General features: G+C 38.1%; 1 protein-coding gene across 2 annotated transcripts in view; it reads left to right on the top strand.

Annotated features, from left to right (window-relative positions):
• The window catches only part of scube1 (signal peptide, CUB domain, EGF-like 1), a 127,164-nt gene extending 101,480 nt beyond the window's left edge, over nt 1–25,684 (top strand). For both annotated transcript variants that reach the window (XM_066705259.1, XM_066705260.1), the window contains 14 exons: nt 8,746–8,862; nt 10,534–10,656; nt 11,075–11,194; nt 11,743–11,841; nt 14,980–15,096; nt 16,847–17,005; nt 17,423–17,626; nt 17,790–17,951; nt 19,726–19,893; nt 20,526–20,687; nt 20,974–21,171; nt 21,766–21,918; nt 22,572–22,651; nt 23,060–25,684. In XM_066705259.1, coding sequence (XP_066561356.1) covers nt 8,746–8,862; nt 10,534–10,656; nt 11,075–11,194; nt 11,743–11,841; nt 14,980–15,096; nt 16,847–17,005; nt 17,423–17,626; nt 17,790–17,951; nt 19,726–19,893; nt 20,526–20,687; nt 20,974–21,171; nt 21,766–21,918; nt 22,572–22,651; nt 23,060–23,212 — 2,015 coding nt within the window. In that variant the 3' untranslated portion in view covers nt 23,213–25,684. The remainder of the gene's footprint in view (nt 1–8,745; nt 8,863–10,533; nt 10,657–11,074; nt 11,195–11,742; nt 11,842–14,979; nt 15,097–16,846; nt 17,006–17,422; nt 17,627–17,789; nt 17,952–19,725; nt 19,894–20,525; nt 20,688–20,973; nt 21,172–21,765; nt 21,919–22,571; nt 22,652–23,059) is intronic.
• The last annotated feature ends 497 nt before the right edge of the window (nt 25,685–26,181 follow it).

Genomic DNA, 26,181 nt, shown 5'->3' on the forward strand with positions numbered 1-26,181 from the left:
CACTTGTTCCAGCATTTAAAAGGCAACGTAATCTGTGCACCTGCGGCTTGTTCATATCTCACTTTCCAACTCAATCACTCGACTCCTTCCATAGAGTTCAGGCAAGTTATTAAAATTTCTCTATACCTGCAGCACAGATTTTGTTTCTTTATTTTTTCATTGTGTTCCATATTGCAATCAAATTAAAAGGGCAATCTACCAAACATGATTAATACTTATATAAGTGATTATGACAAGCTAATATTTTTCTCAAGAACTATAAATTACAGCCTCTCTTTTGCCGTTTTACCTGTTGGCATTCAATCTCTGTGACTCCCTGAGATTTGCTCTAAGCCATCAGCAATTAATTATATCTTTTGTTAGCGGATGCACTGAAAATCGGTGCAAATTGTAGGATGGACTTCTTTCATATGGAGGTCTTAAAAACCATAGAAATCAGGGTATTTTTTGAGTCACTTAAGGAGACAAATTATGTTTTTTTGGGGGGAAAAAAGGTTTTAGATGAAACTCCACAATGATATAAGTTATGTCTGTAAGATGTTGCCCATAAAACTTTTCAGAGAAAGATTATTGCAAGTAAATGAATGCATGTGAATTCCCTGTGCCCTATTCCAGTGGTTTACATCTCTTTCTCCTCCCTGTGGGCAGTATCGCTATGAGGTGTGCTGGCCCCTTCCAGGTGCTTACATTGCATCTCACAGCATTTTTTAGGAGGTATTCAGTTGTCTGGCTCAGTATTGTTTCACACCTCGGCAGGGCTTGATTTAATTAAAGGGGTCCCGTAAATACATGTCCCCAAGTGCTCATACAGTGCGTCTTCCTTGGCTTTTTCTTCTCTATCTTCTCTTCTTCCCCACCTCTGTCTCAGCTGATCTTCTCTTTCTTCTTCTTTCTCTTCTTCTTCCTCTCCTTCTTCTCCACCTCTCTCTCAAGCTTTCTTAATCATCATCATCGTCTGTTTCATCATTGACTTGATCTTCTGCTTCTCCCTCACAATGCCTTCATTTCTATCCTGTTGTCACCTACTACCGGATCCCTACTGTTCCTCCCCACCTTGTCTTCCCACAGTCTGCCCCACAGCTGGGGGACGCGGCAGGCTGTTCCGTCTCAGCCCCTCCAATCTCTAGTTGTGGTTTCCCCTTCCACCACATCCCCCCCACCACAAAACCCCACTGTGGTTGGGCTTGTCTGCCATACTGATTCATGTGCACCAGCAATTTGCCTTTTATGCCCATTTCTCCTGCCAGAAACAAAAGGGCATATTTCAACAATCTCTTCCCCCAGAGTGCAGAATGAATCAATTTCGCACATTTCCTTTTTCTGGTTCTTTTTCGTTCTTTTTAGCAGTTTAGTTAACCCTGTTTACAGTTTTCTAATAGACTCATTCTCATGATTTATTTATTTTTAGTTTAAAAACATAACAGGGTGAGACTGTGGCTACCCTGTACAATACAGAATACATTTTGTTGTAATTAGTCAGTTTGGTTTTAATTTTTCTCTTTTTTTTGTTGTTGTCACATTCTTACATTTGCTGTGCTAGCATTTGCTTTTACTGTCCATACAGTACTAGTATTTTCAGACATTAAAGCACATCTGTGGTGGTCAACACAATACTGCAGAGAATATCTAAACTTTGGATTTGAGCTCTAGATTGCTTTAAGTGATTCTATAGGCCCGTAATTCGTTACCATACTAGCTAAAAATGACTGTAAGACAAGAGACCTTTATATAATTACCAGGCTGCACTTGGCTCAGAACAGTCTAGTATTTTAGCTGTATTCATATGTATTTTAGTTTGTATTAATATTGCGTTATTGGACAGTCATGTTATGTACCTTTTGTACAGTTGTTCTTGATTGTACTGCTGGGACCGGTATGAACCAGTTTATTAAGATTGATCATCATCCCACCCCCAGTGCAGTCACTGTGTAAACACTAGTGGGAGACCATCGGGGTAAGGAAGTCATCTAGCCTGTGTCCCTTCTTCCTATAGTGTGTCATTATTTGCAGAAGAGCTGGATATTTTTATGCCTAAGCCTTGACTCACTCGGTAAATCACAGAAGGTATGGTTTATGTTTGTGTTACAGTATCCAAATCAGAGCAAATGCTGTTCTTTAAAATTAGACAAAGCAAGAATACACTAATTGTTAACTCTAGTTATGGTAAAGATTGTGAAAAATAAAAGAAAACCAATGCCAATCTTTATGTACAAATTAAATAATCAATTTTATGAACAATAAATGGCAGCTAAATGTATCTTGTGATAAATACAAAAATACATTTGCTGAATACATTTCAGAGCTCCAGCAAACTATAGTTATACATTTTCTTTCCAAGCAATCCCCCAAAATCATTACAGTTACTATGAAAATTCAGTTTTTATTTTATTGAAACTGTAAAATTGATGTTTAGGTAGAAAAGAAAAAGCTTTCTTTTGGATAGTCTGACACTTGATCACTGAAGGGGGCTACTATAAAACTGCTCGAAATATGAAGTGAGATTGGTTACTAAACAACAGGACTGACTGCTGATATTGCTTAATGTATGTTCTCTTTACCTTTTTCAGTATATTTTCTAGAGAATGATCAACTATGACACTGAGAGGCATTAAACAAAAGGCACTCCTTCGTATTGGAGAACCGCAGTTCTTTTTCATAATGACTTATGAGAACCAGTTATTCACCCAATCATCATTGCTTCCACATTTCTATCCAGTGAACATTTTTTAAAGTTGTCTATAAATTCTGCAGAGCTGTGGCTCTCCAGGACCAGAGTGCTATAAAGCTATAATTGTGACACAGCATAAAAAGTAGCTCTCCAATTTTCTTCAAAATGCACAGGGGATTCATTAGCCAATAAACTGGAATGCAGGCTGTTATTACCTCATAATGTTCCTATGTACTGATTGGTGGTCCGTATGTTAAAAAAACACTCATCATAAAAATAAAGAAATAGGTCACAGTCAGTCACTACTTTTATTGGCATGTTATTGGTAATTTGCCGCAAATTGCCAACCTGGCCCTAATGATATCCAGAAGGGGAGGTGTGACATTTGTTTCCAGTGAAACCTTGGGCACATTGGGATCATTTCATTAATTTCCTATGACAGCTCCTAAATGTTAGAACTCGCATCCAATTTCCTCTAATTAGTGTCTCTTTAATTGGATGGAATTATACTTCCTGCACACATCTAATTACAGATTCCAATTTCCTAAGGTCTTGTTCTCTGATACCCTGTCCAAATACCCACTTGTCAGATCCAACTTCACAAGTTAAGTGAAGCTTAAAACTGTATTTTATTAAACAGACTGCTACTTTCTAGTAGAGATCCATTCTGATAGAAGGAATTCCATATTTTGGATAATGTAACATTTACACATTTATGTTTGTTGACAGTATTTCATTAGCCATCACTCTTGGCAGATTTTTCTGTTTGTCTGGTACTGTTCATTCCCAATGACCCTCTCGTGGACTTTCAAAAGCCTTCCTTGTCTCACGACAACATTTTTTGATTTGCCTCATATCATTCTCAATCTCTTGTGATCTTGTACCTGAATGTCAGCAAAGCTAGCTTTTTGCCTATTCACAGATCAGTCTTCATTGAAATTGTTGTGTTTCTCTGTACTTCACAATACATCTCCCAGAGGCGGGTTACAACATAAAACTTGTTTAAAAAGCACTTATCTGCTTGTGAAGTTACAGTTTAAGATTTAAGGCTCTAATATCACAGTAAATCAGTGGTATTTGACAGCACATCGGTGTTTGAAAGATTTAAGTGTGTAAATCACTACCAGCTGCTTCATATTATTATAATGTATGTAGGGTTATCTGTGCACTTTTATTTAACAAACTCCCCTGAAGATGCTAGACAGACTGACAATTCCATACTGGAATGTAGGTATTCATAAAGAAATATGTAATAAGTGCTGCTTTTGGAGTAGGCTGTAGAGATGATTACTGTAAGCAAAAGTTAATATTTATAGATTACGTAAGGATAATATCAGTCGGCTTGGCCTTCCATGCACTTTAATGGGTAATTTACAGTTTGCAGTTTTATTTCTGATGATAGTGTGACTGGGTTAATGCACGGATTATTAAAAGAGTTCTCTGATTGGCTACCTAGGAAGCTACCTAGTGAAAAAACTAAACATTACAGAAGGTCAGGAAACATTATGAGTCAAACTTTTCTTTTTAACTTAAGTGAGTACAGTGGGATGTTAAAATGATACTTCTGTTTGCTTCGGAACAGTGAGTGTTGAATTTTTCTGCGTTTCATAATGAAATTGATTATTTTAACGTAATTTCTGTTCATTTAATTTTATTTCACGTATCATATCAGTGGTTTGCAGAAGTGGTTTTTGTTTTTTGCTTTTATTATTTACATTCAATGTTGTATACAAAAAAATAAGTAATCTAAGGATTGTTGATACCTTTCTCTCCCAGTTCTTTAATAGTACCTCATTCTTGATATGAATATGCTTTGCAGTTTCTGTTAAATAGGAACGTCATTTGTATAACATGATTGTTGCGATGTGGGCCTTGTCCTGAAATTACTGGAATAAATTGTGCAAACGGCATACTTACTCATGGTTTAAATAAATATTAAGCATGTGTTTATGATGCAATGTTTACTTGATTTTGTGGCCATGACAGATCCAACTTACTATTTGCAAGTGCCACTTTGCTGTTAGGTAATTGTTTGCCACCAAAGAGGGATGGAAATACCTCTGAATACTAAATCTAAAAATAAAATAAATCATCTGATTGTAAGACTTCTGAAGATGGTGAGACTGACGAAGCTTCTCATGTGGTTTCAGCTCTCTTATTACACTACAGTGAAATTAGATGGACTGTAACGAACATTACTGATTGTTTTCTGGTCCTTCCTGGCGAGTCAGAGAAACATATAGACCAGATTTACTCATCATCAAATCTTGGACACATGAGGCCAAGAACACAAGGTGTGTGCTGGGATGTGATTATGATCAGGTCTTTTGATGCAGTCAAGTTTGTTTTGGGGTCAGTTTTACATCGTAGTAGGACGTAGAAGAGTCCAGCATGAAGAAACCCAGGGGGGTTGTGCTTGCGGACAATCATCCCACACTACCCTTTAGTGATAACAGCCTTAATGATTGCCCTGTTGTACTAGATTTAATGATAGTGCTGAGAATATGATGTCTCTTTTGAAGTCTGAAATAAAGATCTTAAAGAGAGGAAAAGTCTTCCTTTACGTCACTTCTTCTGTGATTTGAAATAGCTGTTAGTACATGCTAGTTGTACATAAATATACATTAAACACATGTTTGCCAAAACACTCTCAAGTCAGATTATGTGGAGGGAACGACTTTCATCATCGCTGTTTGTCTATGGCTAGAAAACAGACAATCATTAGGTCTCCTGAAAGACAGAACTGTCCAGGGTATGAGCAATGATTTAATTGTACTTAATTTCATTTGCTCAAAATTACATATTGATTCATTCATTCATACCATTGATGCTAATTCGATTTGATGCTACTGTAACAAATAATAATAGGGGCAGATATTACTCACCTCTACTAAAACAATGTTACTAAGATATGGTGTATGATATGAACATACACACAACGCAGATAAATAATTGAATTTAGCTTAAATATAAAGACATATAGCTGAATTGTTTAGGGTCACAGGGTTCTACAGCTGTTTGAATAGACCAACTTACTCTATAAACACCCTATATATCACCCTTTCTTTTTGTTTAAGTATGTCAGGGTTGAAGAACGAAGGCAACAATGTACCTATTTCTTTGACATCTGTATACAGTGAGGGAAAAAAGTATTTGATCCCCTCCTGATTTTGTACATTTGCCCACTGAAGAAATGATCAGTCTATAATTTTAATGGTAGGTGTATTTTAACAGTGAGAGACAGAATAACAACAACAAAATCCAGAAAAACGCATTTCAAAAAAGTTATACATTGATTTGCATGTTAATGAGGGAAATAAGTATTTGACCCCTTCGACTTAGTACTTGGTGGCAAAACCCTTGTTGGCAATCACAGAGGTCAGACGTTTCTTGTAGTTGGCCACCAGGTTTGCACACATCTCAGGAGGGATTTTGTCCCACTCCTCTTTGCAGATCCTCTCCAAGTCATTAAGGTTTCAAGGCTGACGTTTGGCAACTAGAACCTTCAGCTCCTCCACAGATTTTCTATGGGATTAAGGTCTGGAGACTGGCTAGGCCACTCCAGGACCTTAATGTGCTTCTTCTTGAGCCACTCCTTTGTTACCTTGGCTGTGTGTTTTGGGTCATTGTCATGCTGGAATACCCATCCACGACCCATTTTCAATGCCCTGACTGAGGGAAGGAGGTTCTCACCCAAGATTTGACGGTACATGGCCCCGTCCATCATCCCTTTGATGCGGTGCAGTTGTCCTGTCCCCTTAGCAGAAAAACACCCCCAAAGCATAATGTTTCCACCTCCATGTTTGACGGTGGGGATGGTGTTCTTGGGGTCATTCCTCCTCCTCCAAACACGGAGAGTTGAGTTGATGCCAAAGAGCTTGATTTTGGTCTCATCTGACCACAACACTTTCACCCAGTTCTCCTCTGAATCATTCAGATGTTCACTGGCAAACTTCAGACGGGCCTGTACATGTGCTTTCTTGAGCAGGGGGACCTTGCGGGCGCTGCAGGATTTCAGTCCTTCATGGCGTAGTGTGTTACCAATTGTTTTCTTGGTGACTATGGTCCCAGCTGCCTTGAGATCATTAACAAGATCCTCCCGTGTAGTTCTGGGCTGATTCCTCACCGTTCTCATGATCATTGAAACTCCATGAGGTGAGATCTTGCATGGAGCCCCAGACCGAGGGAGACTGACAGTTATTTTGTGTTTCTTCCATTTGCGAATAATCGCACCAACTGTTGTCACCTTCTCACCAAGCTGCTTGGCGATGGTCTTGTAGCCCATTCCAGCCTTGTGTAGGTCTACAATCTTGTCCCTGACATCCTTGGACAGCTCTTTGGTCTTGGCCATGGTGGAGAGTTTGGAATCTGATTGATTGATTGCTTCTGTGGACAGGTGTCCTTCATACAGGTAACGAGCTGAGATTAGGAGCACTCCCTTTAAGAGAGTGCTTCTAATCTCAGCTTGTTACCTGTATGAAAGACACCTGGGAGCCAGAAATCTTGCTGATTGATAGGGGATCAAATACTTATTTCCCTCATTAACATGCAAATCAATTTATAACATTTTTGAAATGCATTTTTCTGAATTTTATTGTTGTTATTCTGTCTCTCACTGTTAAAATACACCTACCATTAAAATTATAGACTGATCATTTCTTTGTCAGTGGGCAAACATACAAAATCAGCAGGGGATCAAATACTTTTTTCCCTCACTGTAGGTATAGCTGAATAAGGGTGACCAAGTGCTATGTAGTCCAGTTCCTGTGAGACAGCTTGGTTTGCGGCCCCAGGAGAGTCAAAGCCGTTATGTTTCCTTTCTGTTCACCTCCAGAGGTTTTCAGACAGCAGTGGGAAGATTAACTCTTTCATGTTCAGGACTTTTTTAATTCAATTCAATTAATTGAATTAATTAATTTAATTAATTCAACTCAGATCACATGTGCTGCTCTCTGTTGTATTACCGTGTAACTAATTGTAATTAAGACTCCACTATTCCAGATGATGAAATACATGTTATGGTTGCATGAACCGTGGAGATTAAAGTCTGTTTCTAAATAACAATTACAAAGATGGTTGTGCCTGTAATTCTTGTGCTGGTGAAAACTAGATTATAGTTTCTAATATAGTTTCTAGATATTATAAAGGCTAATTACTTTACAATAAATAAGGTAATCATGTCATTGGAGTAGAATGTGGAATGCTTGGTTCAAACAGCTGCTTCGGATGCAAACGTATAGTTACTTTCCATTCACATTAACTATGTGTTTACACGTAACACCACATTTTCTGGAGATGAATTTTCCTAAGAAGTAATATTCCTAAAATGAAAAGGTATATTAATTGTTTTAATTAGGATTTAGGATTTAAGGATGTAATCTCGTGCAATTTGGGCTTTTAGTGACCTGAAATGTTGTTGGTAACAGATTATTAGGCCTACTGATAATTTAATAATTAAAGTTGACATTTATGGACAAGATGAGAAGTATAGGAATGCTTGGAAATACTGCTCTGTGATTGACTGGTTTCCCATATGTGATTTATAATATGAGTTACAACTGAGTTACAAACTGAGTGTAATGACATCTCTTACCATAAGAGATACCTTCCACACAACTATTAACTTAATATAAATCACACACGTAAGGATAAGCATTTATTTTAGCTAAATTCAAAATTCAACCCCTTTTCTCTCCATCTAAAAAAGGAATGTTTGGAAATACTGCTCTGTGATAGGCTGTTTTTTTAAATGTGATTTATAATTCTGTTAACCTCTTGTGCTTAAATTAAATAATGTCATTATTGCCTCGAGTTGAATGAATAATGAATAATGCCTCTCTAGCCACATGGTATGGTCTTGGATTGGTTTAGCAATCTGTACTTATGAGACATCAGGAAATACCAGCTGCAGCTTCTCTAGGAGGTGGATTCAGATTTCAACCATCACAGAAATATTTTTAAAAGGGATCCTGGCTTTCTGAATGGTTTCACTGAATAGTCACCTGTCCACTTATTTATTTGTATGTATGTGATTTTATTGTATTCATGTTGTTGTATTTGTTTTGTTTGTTCCCTAGACATCGACGAGTGCTCTTTTGAGAGAACTTGTGACCATACATGCATCAACTACCCTGGCAGCTTTGAGTGCATCTGTCAGAAAGGCTTTACGCTGTATGGGCTCACACACTGCGGAGGTGGGTGATCGGTGTGGAAACACATTCTGCAGAATACGAGTTTAAAGTTGAATTCCAAAAGACCATGTCCCTGGAGAGTCTGAGCTTTGGAAGTGAAATTTTAAATTTCAATTTTATGCTTGAATTTTATAGGTCAGAGGAATAAAAAAAATAGTATATTATTGAAAAGGTTACATGTCCAGGTTTGTTAGCAGTAGCCTAGAGAAAAATCAGAGGGATGGCTTTTCTTTGTATTGTTAGCTGTCTTTTAGTTTTACATGAGTTACAGCAGCCACTATAATGTGTGTAGTAAATGTAGTACTGTGGAGGCTACTGAATTGGAGACTTCTGGACTGGCCGGATATTAAAAAAATTGAATACACGAGCTGAACCCAACCGCAGTCCCACCCTCCTTGGCAAATCATTAAAGCAGCTTCTCTAGATGTGGTAGCTGGTAGAGTTGCCTAATTTTATGTGTGTATTAACTATGCAAGGAATGCTAGTTCACACCTCACTGCTAAGACATTGACTCCTGCAGTCTGTTATGGCTAACTGTTGCACTTCATAGAGAACAGATATGCAACTGGCAAATCGGTGGATTGTGTCTTTTTAACTTTCATTTTTCTTATTTCCAGCTATATTTGTGTTACAATTGTCTCTGCCATAGCTATGGTTAAAAAAATGAACGAAACTGCATACTTCTGCTTCACAGGACCCATTGTGGATTTAGATGGGTGAGAGGGCAGTAACAGATACACCTCAATTCAAACAGTTCCCGAAAGACGACATTAAACAGTTGTTAAAAAGGTGGTTGTGCTGTCAGACAACTGGATACTGTATCTTTCAGTGCAGATCCAAAAAGCAGTGGCGGCAGGGTTCACATAGCCTGTGCAGGCTGTTATTTAAACAGTGTGTAGCACTTACTCAGTACACTCCAGTAAGCTTGAATAGCTCGTCCCTTTTGTCTGGCCTGATTCGAACATTTAACTGTCAAATACTTGGAAAGTGCAACTGGGCCTGAAGTTTTGACAACTGGGGTTGAAGCGTCTGCCACGGCTGGTTCCCGCCATGCCTAACTGAGCAACAATGTGCCTCATATCCTTGATTTCTACTTAAGTCCCTCAGCAATAGACTAAACATGCAATGCTTAAAGGACATCTAATTATTGACTCCACAGAAACCCCCCGCACCGTGCACAGTGACTCTTGTGATTGCAGCACAGCATGACTGGAAAAGTTCAATTTCCGAAGTCTTTGATATAAAAATCTATATACTATATAATTACTACATTTGTTTTGTGTTGAACATTCTGTTTCGACTGAAAGCAGTGCTTTAATATGAATTCTAGTCTACTATGCTCTTCAACTACTTTTAAAAGAAAACTGCTTTTGCTAATAAACTAGTATAAAAACAGCAGCCTTCAACTCTCTCAGTTCCCCCTGGTTCTCTCCTTTGCATTAGTTTATTTTTTTCCTGTAAAATAAGGCTGTTCTGTTCTTCCTCTGAAGGACATGTTCCTTGCTGTTCGGATGACTCTTCTTGGGAAAATCAATAATCAATACTGTTATTTAGCTGTACAAACACTTTGTCCATTTAAATTAGCTCCCAATGTGGAATGGATGTGAGCCTACTAATTTCCTGGCAGTCTTTGTATGCAGTCAGCATTTAAAGTTCTGTTTTGCTGTTCCTCAGACATCGATGAATGCAGCATCAATAATGGCAGCTGTGAGCATGGCTGTGTCAACACCGTGGGGAGCTACGAGTGCCTATGTCCTCCTGGGAAGAAGCTCCACTGGAACAAGAAGGATTGTCTTGGTAATCAGTGAACACAAACTCCAAACCCCAAATGGGGATCAATATCTGATTAGACTAGTAACCTGGAACACCTTAAAAGTAGTTCTGCTCTGCTTTAAGGCTGGTATTGTGGGATGTAAAATGATGGTTTTATTTTGACGCAGTCCCTACGGGTCATCTGTTATCTGTTAGTAACTTTTAGGATGCTCCTTCAGCTGGATGGTGTGGCCACTTTTGCCCCAGAGCATCATCATTTTATTTTAAATTATTGTTTTTCTTTCTTTCAAATCAAGCTGAGCGCAAAAGACACACCATTAACTAAAACTAAATGGGCTAGGCTGTTTCTTTCATGTTAAATGCATATGTGTGTAGGTGGAGGCTGGTTGTGCTGTGTCCTGAGGTATAGTGTCTGGGTAATGTAACCCTCACTCTTCCTCAGAGGCGGTGAAATGTCTCCCAAATGGAAAGCCAACCCCAAAGGCTCAGCTGATCTGTGCCAAGACTGGTGGTGTGGAGATGTGTTCCTTGTCCTGTCCGTCCAACGCTCTGTTTGTTGCAGGTGAGTTGGAGCTGCTTTAGATTTAACAGAATGCTCTATGGCTTGTGTCCTGGATGGATACCATATTTTAATTTTTGATATCTATAAATGACACTTATCTGACTGTTCTGTTCATAGAAGTTGAAAAGTACAGTGAACTGCAATTTCATACAGGTAAAAACACACAAAAAATAAATTTTGAGAGGAAAGAAACCTCTCTCCTGAAACCTGAAATCTATATGGTCCTTCTCTGCCTCATAACCTCTTAATTTACATTAGCATTTAGTGGACGAACAGAACTTGCTCCATTCCTTAGTCTATGTTGACCCCTAGTGGACAAACATACCCAGCACCACAAGAAAGCAACTCGTTCGGATGAATGGTTGTAGACACTGCAGGAATTCTTAGTGTTCCGTGTTCGAAAGACATATACAAATGTATGTTTTATTTCATTAATCTCTGTTACTGTCTAACTGATAAAGGTCAATTTTTCATGTATGTATGTATGAATTTTTGTATTAAATAAACACACATTCTGCTGTGTTGACTTTCCTTTTGTTTCCCCGCAGATTCTGAAAACAGTTACACTTTAAGTTGTGGTGTTCCAGGACAGTCGGGCAAATCCCCACAGAAGAGAAACACCACGGCCGCCATACTGGGCTGCACAGGTACAGTTAGTGAGAGAGTGCAGTTGTTAAAATAAATGTGTTTTATAGAGACTAGACTAAAAAAAAAACCTCCCACAATGACTTAAAATACAGTGAGATGCATGTTAGGGTTGTTCTGTCCATTCATATCCCACAATATTAATTATGTCATTCCTCATGATGTATGACTATGAGCAAAGAAGAATTTGTTTTTAATAATATTGTACAGCTTCAAAATAGAGCGGTCCAGTACTGCCGTGAGGGGGAAGTCCTTGTTTGGCAGTTCATTAAAGAACTACTCATCTGTGCGATTGCTGTCAGTTTCCAAGTAAAGCATAAAAAATAACCCCAAAGAATTTCCTCTTAGCAGAAGTCTCCCTGTGGTCTCGGCTGAGAATTGGACAATCTTGGTGTTATTTCTTTTTGGTCTCGGTGATGAATCGGCTTAATTGTTGCTATGTCAGCCAGCTCATATGAGAACATTTTCTTCCATAGGAAGAACACAATGTTCTGTTCAGTGGGTGTATAAAAAAAAAGTACAGTCTTTAAAGAAACCAAACAAAACAAAAAACTCATAAAAACTGAAGTAGAATATTAGTGAGAGACCAAAGATGCACCAGATTTCATGAGTTGTATCAGAATTATGCCCATTGCATTGGGGGTAACACATCTTGTTGGGAAAATAACTTAGATTTTTGTCTCAACTGGATGGCTGCATCCTCCGTGGGCATTGAGTTGGAGTTTATGGTCTAGAGTAGGAGTTTCAGACTCCAGTCCTGGAGGGCCCAGGTGTCTCCTGGTTTTTAGTTCCAGACCAGCTCCTGGCTCCTTAATTCGTCTAATTAAATGATGAACTGGATTAATTGAACACGTCTTTCCAGATGTTGGAGTGTTCTATGGGTTCAATATTTTGAGTAATCAACATAATGTAGGTTCAGCTGTAAAACTAAAATGTGTAAAGTCTTGCATAAGCCTACCTGAGAAAATAATGACAATAATTGAATAACTGATGTAAAAATCAACCTCACTGTATATTTTCAACCAATAAAATAGATTACAGATCTCATATATTTTAAATATACAATAATTTTGGTGAATGAAAAATATATGGATCAAACCTTGCTACCATACATTACTTATATATGTTTCTTCCATATGGGATGACAGGGTGTGCGACAGGACACAATCTTATACCTGGCTCAGTATCAGGGCCCTTACTACTGACAACACAGTGTGTCACATTCGTTTCCAGCAGCCTGTTGCCATTATTCGTTCATTATTTTCACCTCAAGATGGTAGAGACCACAGTAATTCCAAGAAAATCAAAGTCTTCCACTTCCTCCCCCCCTCCCCCAGTCAGACGCATTCTCCTTTTTATTGCTTGGGGTTTTGTAGGACTCATAACTCAGTCAGCATGTTATATTTCTTGGATTGAACACAACGTTCGTGTAACAAAATAAAGCAAGGGAAACAGAGAGAAAAGGCTAACATAAAAAAAAAAAACGTCTGCTACAAATGACATGAAATACAGCACTACCAAGAAAGGGTAGTTTTGACACCAGCTTTGTCAAATGTCCCAACAATCTTTGGTTAATTCTTATCTAGCTTTTATAAATCATTAGACTTGTTTAATTTTTTATTAAATGCATTTATATAGTGTGTATTTCAGGCAGGTGTAATTGTCCATTCAAAGTTATGTTTTGTAGACTTAAGGCAAGGCCAGATCAAATCAAAACTTTTGACGTACTCACAAATCGTGAAATAGAAAACTGTACTGCATCTGGATCTATAAGTAGTAGACAGTAGCCTTTGACTGTGACTGTAGTAGGGGACAGATTTATTTATTTGCGATTGGCAAGTAGGTCAAATGATTAATTTGGTCTAGTCTTAATAACCAGTTAAATTTAGTCCAGCTAGAATCAGAACCATAACTAAAAGCTCAGTCATGTGGGTACCTGACTCATAGACCCATTACTGTAAGTTGTCCGTGTTTTCTCTACTAAGCCAACCTTACGGACCAAACTGAAAAATGGATCCCATTTCACTTCACTATTTATGCAAGTACATTTTGTGTGCCATGTGCCGTGCGGTATAAATGGGACAGCCGACAGTCTACTGTAAATTTGTAAATGAATAGACACAGCCTTCAATATCCTGATTTTCCACGGCTCATTCCCACAGGCGCGAGTCTGGCCTGAATATGTAATAACTGGTGGCAGCGGCTGCATCGAATCCGAGCGACCACTTCACTTGTTTCTGGTACACTGTCAGCAGCCCTAACAACTAGAATTAGTGGTTTGGGCAGCTCTGAAATGTTCCTTGTTTCCCAGGAGATCAGAAGGCAGTGGGTTCCGCTGGGTTCCTTGCGTTGCCATCAAAGCCCTGCCTCAACCAGACAGAGGCCACCATTCGACAATATTTACACGTTTATGGTCCCATAAAATGCCACTCGGCTCACTCTGTCAGGATGGGCTGGTTAGGAGTTCCTGCATTTCTGTGGTTTGCAATGTTTGTGTATAATGATGTGAAGTGTCTAACCCCCACCCCTGCTTCTACCATTCTACCAAGTAAAATAAAGAGAATAGTAAGTACTTTCACAACTGTTGGAAATTGGACGTTGTTAGCCACAAAACCCCCGTCTCACAGTCGTTGCATTAAAGTAAGCAGAAATGACCTTTTCAACTATATTTCATTGGCTTCATTGGATTGGCTAAGAAAAATGCACAAATTCAATATTAAAAACTTAAAAACCTATCAAGATTCACCAGTTCTCTTGTCCTATGACTGGTTGAAAGACTAAGACCTACAACATATTTTCTATTAAATATGCATTTAAAATATACAGAAATAAAATGTAGTTTAAAGTATGTATGTAATACAATGTTATTTGTAGATATTTGTTTATGTTATGTTAATAAATGTTATGGATTAAGCTGTAATTATTTAACAGTGATATCTTTAGAAAAAACTGATTTAATGCCAGTTGATGGATCTGCCAGACAGTTTGTGTGTAAACGTTTGACTGCTGCTTCATTTATTTTGTTTCCCCAGAAAAATACTTTAATTATGACATCTTAGTTTTTAGGTTTGTTTTCAGTGTTGAGCAGGATGAAGAATGAATACTAATTTTTAAAATACACGGAATTATTTTTCTTTCAGATACATTAGCTCCACCTATTAAGCAAAAAGCCCGCTTTAAAATTAAGGATGCGAAATGTCACCTCAGGCCTCGCAACAAGGAGAAGTTCAGAGATAATCCGAAGCAGATTGCACAAGGTAGCTATAAAATGAATTTGCTTTTAGTCATTATCTTTCTAGTAGAGTTGTAAAAGATCCAATTTGATCTGATTTTGCAAAATGTGTTCTGTGACAGAATGTGGTTTGTTAAGAAAGGCATCAAAGCCCATTCACAGTTCTAAATATGCCCTGGAAGGCATTTACAGCAAAGTAATTTTAAAACCAGAGTTATTGCTGGACATAGTTTATAATATAAATAAACAAAGGGAAAGGGAAAAAACAAATGTATAATTTTACTGTAGAAAATGATTACAAAATGACAGAAGTTTCACTTATTTCTTCTGTTAACATTGAAAACCAATGGCCATGTCATTGCATTCAATTAGGTAATTATTTGTCAATGATGTGTGATCGGGTAAAAATCAGAATATACAAACTACAGTAGCATCATTATAACCTTATATATACACTCACCTAAAGGATTATTAGGAACACCTGTTCAATTTCTCATGAATGCAATTATCTAACCAACCAATCACATGGCAGTTGCTTCAATGCATTTAGGGGTGTGGTCCTGGTCAAGACAATCTCCTGAACTCCAAACTGAATGTCTGAATGGGAAAGAAAGGTGATTTAAGCAATTTTGAGCGTGGCATGGTTGTTGGTGCCAGACGGGCCGGTCTGAGTATTTCACAATCTGCTCAGTTACTGGGATTTTCACGCACAACCATTTCTAGGGTTTACAAAGAATGGTGTGAAAAGGGAAAAACATCCAGTATGCGGCAGTCCTGTGGGCAAAAATGCCCTGTTGATGCTAGAGGTCAGAGGAGAATGGGCCGACTGATTCAAGCTGATAGAAGAGCAACTTTGACTGAAATAAGCACTCGTTACAACCGAGGTATGCAGCAAAGCATTTGTGAAGCCACAACACGTACAACCTTGAGGCGGATGGGCTACAACAGCAGAAGACCCCACCGGGTACCACTCATCTCCACTACAAATAGGAAAAAGAGGCTACAATTTGCACAAGCTCACCAAAATTGGACAGTTGAAGACTGGAAAAATGTTGCCTGGTCTGATGAGTCTCGATTTCTGTTGAGACATTCAGATGGTAGAATCAGAATTTGGCGTAAACAGAATGAGAACATGGATCCATCATGCCTTGTTACCACTGTGCAGGCTGGTGGTGGTGGTGTAATGGTGTGGGGGATGTTTTCTTGGCACACTTTAGGCCCCTTAGTGCCAATTGGGCATCGTTTAAATGCCACGGCCTACCTGAGCATTGTTTCTGACCATGTCCATCCCTTTATGACCACCATGTACCCATCCTCTGATGGCTACTTACAGCAGGATAATGCACCATGTCACAAAGGTCAAATCATTTCAAATTGGTTTCTTGAACATGACAATGAGTTCACTGTACTAAACTGGCCCCCACAGTCACCAGATCTCATCCCAATAGAGCATCTTTGGGATGTGGTGGAATGGGAGCTTCGTGCCCTGGATGTGCATCCCACAAATCTCCATCTACTGCAAGATGCTATCCTATCAATATGGGCCAACATTTCTAAAGAATGCTTTCAGCACCTTGTTGAATCAATGCCACGTAGAATTAAGGCAGTTCTGAAGGCGAAAGGGGGTCAAACACAGTATTAGTATGGTGTTCCTAATAATCCTTTAGGTGAGTGTATGTGGATGCTTGACGATTGTGTTCATCAATGGTGCCAAATCACGGCAGGCTTTCATTACATCTTGATTAATGTTGGTCCCTGTTGTTTTTCCCTCACAGGAGGGAAGCTCCCTTGTGCAGATGACTGCCATGTGACGTTTGTGAACCTAAAATGCGACTCGTCAAAGAAGAAGCGCCGAGGTCGAAAATCCCCCTCTAAAGAAGTGTCGCACATCACGGCTGAGTTTGAAGTGGAGATGAAGGAGGAGGAGGTATCAGGTCAGCAGAGACAATGAAGGAAGCCCAGATAAATATTAGGCTACTTTGTAATGTCAAAACACTTATAGAGGGATTTGCTATAGCAAACCGTAGTGTCCAAGGTGTCAAGTATGAAGTAGAGGTGTAGTTTGAGTTTAAAGAAGGATTTAACGAAGGCCACAGAAAGCCTACTCATTAGCAGAACAGAAACATACAACAAGAATTCACTCTCTCTCGATGGGTCCTTTTATGATGAGTGTAATGATAGTTTGATTAAAATAAAATAAAAAGAGGCCGAACGGTAAGAAATGGAAAGTGCCAAATTTATATGAAGGAATTGAAGCATCCAGCTAATTCCTAATTCTCTTTCCCTGGTTTGGGGCCTCCATTGCTTAACTGGTTACTGTATTTTGGTAACTGTTGTGGTTTCCTGCACAGAGTCTTGCAATGTGGATTGTGTGCGCAAGAGGATGGAACAGAGGCTACAGACGGTGATCAAGACCCTGAGGAAGTCCATCAACAAGCAGCAATTCTACATCCAGTTTTCGGGAACCGACTATGAAGTTGCCCAGAAGCCGGCCAAGCTGCCAGAGAATCAGGAGTCTTGCAGCACTGGGCAGGTCCTTCAAGAGGGGAAGTGTGGTAGGTAATGGTTTGCTAGATTGCTCCAGTAAAAACCCAGCTGTAGAAATGGGTAATTGTATGTAAAAATAAGTTTAGATTTAAACACCATGTGAAGAAACTTCTTATTTTCCCGGCTGCGTTGTGTAATGGAGTGCATGTGGTATCTTGCATCTGTCTGCAGTCAGCTGCAGTGCAGGGACCTACTACAGTGGAGAGCAGGACCTGTGTGTCCAGTGTCCCCCGGGAACATACCAAGACACTGCCGGCCAGCTGTCCTGCGAGCCCTGCCCTAGCAATGAGGGCCAGGCCATCGCTGGGGCCAGGAACGTTTCTGAGTGTGGAGGTGAGAGGGCTGTTGACACTGTCGCAGAACACAAGACGGACTAAAATGTGATTGACGGTCTTTACTTAATAACAGGCTTATTCATGGCCTGTTTCAACAGGTTTACAATGCTTCCAAACATCTGCTGGGCCTTTGTGAGGGTTCAGGTTGGATTTGTGCATTTTTAGGTGCTTTCAAGATCATTTGCCAGTTATGTTGAACAGCTTGCTGTTTTTAGTAATTCAGTACTTAAGTGTTTTTTAAACTGGCACTATATATATTGGTTTCCTGGAAACATACTAGTAGTAATATTGCTTATAATTAAATCTGAAGGTGTTGTAAAGTTTGTCATGATATACAGTCCTGCAGAACAAGCTTCAATGGCGTCTACATCCGGACCAATAAAGGTTCACCTTGTGTTGTCTTGCGTTGCAATGTAAAGATTTAGTTTTTCACAGGGATACCCACTTCCCTCACATTATACACATACAGAGGAGTGTGTGGATTTATTGACCCATCTCCAGAGACACATAAAAGGTGCTGCACTTTTTTCAAACACAGGATATTCTTCCCTAAAAGAACTGTATAATATATATATATATATATATATATATATATATATATATATAGATAGATAGATAGATATTGATATATTGAGGAGGGGAAGTGTATCAAGCAATAGTAAATGATTTAGTGTATCCTGCAATTAGGGTGGTCATATATTCTCCCACATTACATCCCTGCCTTTCATCTCACTCTAATCCTCTGTTTTTCTAATGGAAACCAATTTCCTTGTTAGCATGTGATTCCGTGTTACCACAAATGATAAATGGCAGGTTGTAATCTCTAGGTTTTTTCGAAAGTATTATAGCAAATAGCACAGTAATTGCTGGGGGGGGAGATGTGTGTTTTTTTTTTTAAAGAAAAGACATTGTAAAGACAAAGTTAATAAAGAACAGCGGTTTTGATCTTGGGCTTTACTGTCTTGAGCAGTGTGTAATTAGATTTTGGCTTTGCTAACCGTGGTCAGAAAGACCTCCTGTGAAACAGCTAAATTGCTATAGGTACTCAATAATTCCTAAGTAAACACCTTGTAGATTGGCCCCAACCCAAAGTGCCTCTGCAATTTTCTTTATTAAGCCTATAATCAGACTACATATAATTTAAAGATTGTAATTACTGCTCAGTGTGAGAGCACCTACTGTGCAACTGGGAAATCTTAGAAATAACATTGGCTATAATAACAGTTGGGCTGCAGCATGTATTAAACTGTACCCCAGCTAGTTATACTTTAATTAAAGTTTTATATATATATATATATATATATATATGTGTGTGTGTGTGTGTTTTTAGCTTTGACATTTTAGATTCATTTGAAACCCATAGCTATACATTTTATAGAGCCATTTGTCAAATTTATTTAGCTCCAACTAGTGCAAAAGAAAGTGTACACTGGGGCTGAACTAATTGATCTATTTTCAATCGCTCTGTGATGTATAAACCTCTTTAAATGTCTGTAAACAAGCACATTCTGCAGCCCTGTCTTGCCACAGGTCCGAGCCTAATTAAAAGGCAGAATACAGGTCAAGATTATCCATCAGATCCATTTCATTAGGGTTGAACCAGTGGGTCTGCTTGCTTTCTTTGAATCTCTCTGTGGTGTAGAAATGTATTTACAATGAGGGGATGTCTGTGATCCAAAAGGTATATAAATATACATTTATAAAAAGGGAGTGTGTTCCAGTTAATTAACAAATTCTGTTTCCTGAAGCCAGCTTGTCCTGCCCTGTCATAGGTCAGTGCCCCGCTGGTCATTTCTCTGCCGACGGTTTCCAGCCCTGCCAGTCCTGTGTCCTGGGCACCTACCAGCCCGAGCCGGGCCGCGTGCTCTGCTTCTCCTGCGGAGGAGGACTGATGACCAAGTATGAGGCCGCTGTCTCCTTCCAGGACTGTGAAACGAAAGGTAAAAGGAAAGCCACATTTCATCTGACTCATAGGTTTCCCCACTCCAGCCATCTCCTCTTGACGACTGGCATTTAATACTAAAATACACCTCAATTGGTACGTTTTAATGATGGCGTCAGTAGGTTTGTATTGAAAAGAAGTGTTTTTGAAGATCCTGAATGAAATATCCATTTGACTAGGCCCTGTACTTTTACAGATGGATGTCTGGGCTGAAGTCATTAACTAGACCAGAGCTAAAATGAGTCCAGAATTGTCAATCAGTTTGAATCACAAACAAGCACATTCTACAGTGTTTTTTTCCCCGCTGGCCCGAGTCTAATTATCCTTGGACAGCAATTACAGATAGTTTGAAATGGTCTCTGCTGTCACCATGATTAACTAGCCTGCGCCACTGTCCTAAATTCCACAGCAACCAACAGACCATGATTATATGGGGAACAACATAATTATGATATGTGTTCAGGAGGAATACAAATAAAATACCTGTTACTGATAAGCTAGGAACATTAACCTTTTTTAAAGTAGAGCTTTCACTCTGTTGCAAGCACTAATATATTCCATTTATGTTTCTAACTGTCTTGATCAGTACAATATATGGTAACACATGGATTCATCCTTTTGATCTCATAGTGCATTGTTCCCCTGGGCACTATTATAACTCCACCACGCACCGGTGTATCCGCTGTCCCGCTGGTACCTACCAGCCCGAGTTTGGTCAGAACTACTGCATAACCTGCCCTGGAAACACAACGACAGATTTTGATGGATCCACCAATGTTACGCATTGTAAAAGTGAGTCAGCTCCATTGAGCAATATTTTTTACTTGCAACCCTTCAAATATAATAAAGTAGAGCCCCATTGGTTTCATTTGGTAGGAGTCAGGGATGGAGATTCAATGGCATGGCTGTCCTTGCAGGGCATTGGTGTATGAACTGTACTGTGAAAGGAAAATACCAAAATGGACCCTAAAAAAACAGTTTGCTGAGGCTGTAGATTTAGTTCTGATGCTCACTTCTAAAACATGGCCAGACATGTTCAACAGTACCAGCTAAGCTTTATCCTGTCTTCTGTTTGTAGATCAGGTGTGTGGAGGGGAGCTGGGTGACTACACCGGCTTCATCGAGTCGCCTAACTACCCTGGGGATTACCCCGCCAATGTGGACTGCATCTGGAACATCAACCCCCCCCCAAAGAGGCGCATTCTGATCGTGGTGCCCGAGATCTTCCTTCCCATCGAAGACGAGTGTGGAGATGTTCTGGTCATGAGGAAAAGTGGTAGGATTTGTGTGTAGAAAGCTGTCTGGGGGACATTTACCCTGAATACATCTGGGTTACGGTTGTCACACGGAGGTGGATTGTTTTAATTTTAAGTGCCATAGCAACTTTCATTTGTATTAGTAGGATGATTAAACAATCTCAGTCCAAGAGTAGCCAACCGTGGCATACAGGAAGTTACAGTCATGATTGAAAAACTACCACAGGGATACACACTATATTCGCTTTTCCCGTGTTTTAGCTGGAATCCATCAGTCAACTTCCAAATTCACAAAGTTTGCAGATTGCCAGAAGGACTGAGTTATCAAAACCCCAGTATTTTTTATTTTTTATTTTCCAGAGACAAATATTTAAAATACAGGGCTTGAATGGAATTAAGCTATAAAAACTTTTATTAAATACCTTCTTGTAAGTTTCCTAGTCGTGCAAAAATGTTTTGTCAGGACACAAGAGCCTTCAACGAAAACTGACTAACGGAATTGTCTGTGATAGACAAACCGAGCAATCAAATGCTTGCTGAGATTGACATTACACAGTGTCCTCAATTAATCCTAATTTGGATTGCTGTCAGTTTAAATGTCTGTTTGTCCACAGCTTTACCTACCTCAATAACAACCTATGAGACGTGTCAGACATATGAGAGACCCATCGCCTTCACTTCAAGGTCCCGCAAGCTATGGATACAGTTTAAATCCAACGAGGGAAACAGTGGAAAGGGATTCCAAGTACCATACGTAACTTATGATGGTAAGATAATGTTTCACCTGGAATTAATGCTCACAGCAATATAGTATAGTGTAGTATAACAATATAGTATACAGTATGATAGAGTGGACATTGTTACACAATACACATAGATTTCTGTAAGTGGTCAGTAGTCAGATGTTGTGCATGGCTCTGATATCAGAATCATTTATATTGGATTTAAAACTTAACGCTTCTAGCATTCTCTCCACTTAAACCATCACTCTGATGTTGAAAATATTATCAATACAAGAAAAGATGGACAATAAATTATGATATTATGATATTATACAATATATTTTTCAAATTACTGATGTAGAGCACAGAGTAACAGTGATTTCAAAACCCCATCACATAATCCTTATTTAAACTAGTTTAACTGACTTAATTAGTGGTGGTGGTGTTTTTTCCCCTTTCTGTAATCTGTTTAAATTGGTCATTTACAGAAAACCCATAAAAGATAATTCATGTTAACAGACCGTATAAACTTGTAATGGCAACAACACGTTTTAACCATTCCAGCTTTTCTTAATAACAGCAATTACTTTAAGTATATTCAAGTAATGCATCTAATAAATCGTCTTTTTCAGTTTGTGTTTTGCGGGATTTGGTTTTATTTGAATTTTTTATGTCTCTTAAATGTTGTTTTGTAACAGAGGATTACCAGCAGTTAATAGAAGATATTGTTCGTGATGGAAGACTGTATGCGTCTGAGAATCACCAAGAAATATTAAAAGTATGTACTTAATAATTGAATTACATATAATAATATATATTGATTTATTTTTATTTATTTAACATATATGAGCATCTATGGAAGTTATGTCCTTTACATATTTTGCATGTTATATTTATAAGTATTATATTTTATACATTTTAAGTATTTTACTGTAAAGTTTTATTTTATAAATATAATACATGCAGGTGCCACATACATAGTAAATCCAATAAGTTGACAAATATGTATCAGTCACTGAATGTAAACTGAAACTGCTTTTCCTACATACATAGCAATATTTTTTTAGTTTTTAATTTGCAATTTCATGAACCCTCTATACAAGACGTACAATAACTATTAATTTCTTGTGTTTGTGTTTTTGTTTGTGTTTTTGTTTTTGTTTTGTTTTCTGTTCTCGTTACACAGGACAAAAAACTGATCAAAGCACTTTTTGATGTATTGGCTCATCCTCAAAATTACTTCAAGTACACAGTGCAGGAGTCCAAGGAAATGTTTCCGAGGTCCTTCATTAAGCTGCTGCGGTCTAAAGTATCCAGATTTCTACGGCCCTATAAATAGTTTGTCCAGCCCAGTCTGTTCCCAACATCCCTGATCGCTATTACCCAGCATTCCACCGCAGAAGAAAGAAAACTGTCTCTTATCCATTCTTTTATTTCACGTCTTCATTTTGACTTCAAACGTTTTTTGGAAGTTCTTCTGTCACCAAGGAATATTTATATTTTAAGTGCTAGATTTTGCAGAAGCCCGTATCTTGGATTAAAAAAAAATATATTATGATTATTATTTTTATTTTATTTTTTTTATTTTTTTTTACTTCAACTGTTGTGTCTCATCTGAGTTTGTTTTGTTTGGTTTAAGAACCCAGAAGTGTGCATAATTTGGAATACATATAGGGACCTCTGCACTTAAAGATGTGTCCTCCCTTTGAAAGGAGGGAAAATAATAATAATGATGATAAAAAAAATGAAACATTAAAAAAAATTAAATAAACATTCCACTTTACATTGGGTCTTCCCTGTAAAGGAATAGTGACCAGTAGGAACAAACTATCTATTCACCAGATTTAAAAATTAAAAAGCTAAAAATATAAAAAATATAAAAAAATAAATAAAAAAATACCTGCAAGTAACTGATGTTACAATAGAAATAAATGTATGTGTTGTAACTAATATTTGGAACATTAATTGCACTTGAATTTTATATTGTAAACTGTAGAAAAAGAAAAACAAATCTAAGTTACCTTCTCCTTATGTTTTTGTTGTATAGATATGTACTGCCCTGTGTGTAGAAGAAAACTAAACCAAACATAGTCATCTGATTTTATGAAATGATTTATAGAGGACAAGAAAACAGAAAAAAGCTTTAACTCCAGAGTGAGAAAGAGTAGGACCATTTTTAAAGTCTGTGTGCACTCCCCTGACGCACTAACCAATTGTAAAGTTGCCAGAGAGAAGAGCAATATTTTTTGTATCACTTCTTATATGATGGCACAAAGGGCATGCTCCCTTCTGCTTAGCTGTGTCAACGGTATTCATTCAGTGTTCATTTCTCCAGTCTATCAGCAATGTTACCAAGATGGTGTTTGGCTTTTACCTGAGATAATTATTGCAATTCTGTCAATAGTATTGTTGGTTTAGCATTAATCACCATTTTAATTCTGTTCGTATTGCATGGAGCACAAAGTGGTCTAGTAACACATAATTACGATGTGGTTGTATTGTGCAAACACAGTACTTCAGCTGCAATTGTTGCTTTGTATTAAGAAATATTACCCACCTATATATCTTGTGAATATTTACATGGCAGTGTCTGATTTCCTGAAAATGGCTGGCATCTCCCCTCAAAGCTGCATCACTGCAAATATCCACTACCAAATACCAAAAATTATGCCTTCATTTATAACTGGAACTTGGGAGGAAAATGTGGTTGTGAAGAGGTGATGTCACCTACGAATTGTTTTAGATTTTTCAGTTCTGAAAGTGACGTGTGATTTGTCTCACACCGTCTCTGCATGTGTTTTGTCAGCTTTTGCTTTCAGATTGTTATTTTATTTTATTTTTTCATTCATTCATTATTTTGTTTGGACGTGCCAAGGAAAAGACATGGGTTTGGCAACATTAAAAGTCATGGAGAATTCAGAGTAGACCCGTAGATCTGATGTATAAATTTCAGGTATTTTTTATGGAGTATGATTGTTTGGTTGTTGATGTTCTCAGACATTTGAACTCTGCAGGCTGCAGTGTTAATCAGTGAGTAAATGGTGACAGGAGTAAAGAGACAACGTTTTTGCTCACAGTATGAACATAAGGGAATTCAAACTGATTTTGGCAGTTGACGCAGAAGGAGCGAAACAAGGTAAATTGTCCCCCCCAGTGTGAGAGTACTGCGTGGGGTTAATGCAACTGTCATGCCTTCCGCATCTGTGACTTTGTCCAGCCTAAACCAAATCAAGACTTTGACCTGCTCACAAACTTGTAACCTATTGGGTTTCGAAGTAGTAGAAAGTGGCTTCTGACATTATATTAAACAGCAATGTGAAACAGGTGTGTATTTTGCATTTTTTCAGGTAGGTCAAAGTTTTGATTTGGTCTAGCCCTAATAGTCTTTGAGGTCTATTTGACAATTATTTCCCCATAAGGAACATGCATATATTTTAATATGTGGTAGATGATGTATAATCCTTCTATACATGTGATATATTTTACTTTTTAGTCTGAAATCCATATATTTGCCTGTATATTGAAATTATAGCAAGGTTATAAATTTTCAACACATAATATAAATGCATGAATTACAGACTAAAATATATCTTAAATGTATCCCAATTTTTTTTTTTAAAGTGGCCAAATTTGGTATTTGAAAAATATAAGGATCATACATCATCTATTTTGGTTCCATAGATCTGGGAAGCTAGAAGATCATTCCCTCTGTCCTCTGTACCAGTGTGCAGAATTTTGTAATGGGCAAAAGATTTGTAACAAAAACACAAAAAACTGAAAAACAAAACAAATAAAAAATACAACAACTCTGCATCGATTAACTACATATTATTTATAGATTATAAAGAACATTGTTGCATGAAAGAACAATCTCTGCTTTTTCTAAAGTATTGTAACGTATTGTCTTTACTTTTATATATGTATGTAGTTCTTGAAAATGAGTTGGATTGTAAGGTAGGCAAAACATTTACTGTTGTTTCACTTTTGCTGAGCTCAGCACGTCTGCCCACCAGTGTTGCATCACCTGTCCTTATGGTCCTACTATCTGAGACAATGTGAAAGGATAACAGGCATTGCAGTTACTTTTGTCATCAACGTACAGTACAGGATGCATTTTCATCCAAAACACTATGAGAGCGCAGGAGGACGAGTTCCGGTCACAGACAAAAGTATCCACCTCACCTGCATAAACTACCTATTTGTAGGTTAGAATCACTATCTCATATTATTAAAGATATATAAACATTAGAATAGACATCAATTTAAATGAAATACAATTTAACAATTACTGCTGTCCTTCATGGCTGA

The sequence above is a fragment of the Amia ocellicauda genome, chromosome 5 (assembly GCF_036373705.1).
Source record: "Amia ocellicauda isolate fAmiCal2 chromosome 5, fAmiCal2.hap1, whole genome shotgun sequence".
Taxonomy (NCBI): domain Eukaryota; kingdom Metazoa; phylum Chordata; class Actinopteri; order Amiiformes; family Amiidae; genus Amia; species Amia ocellicauda.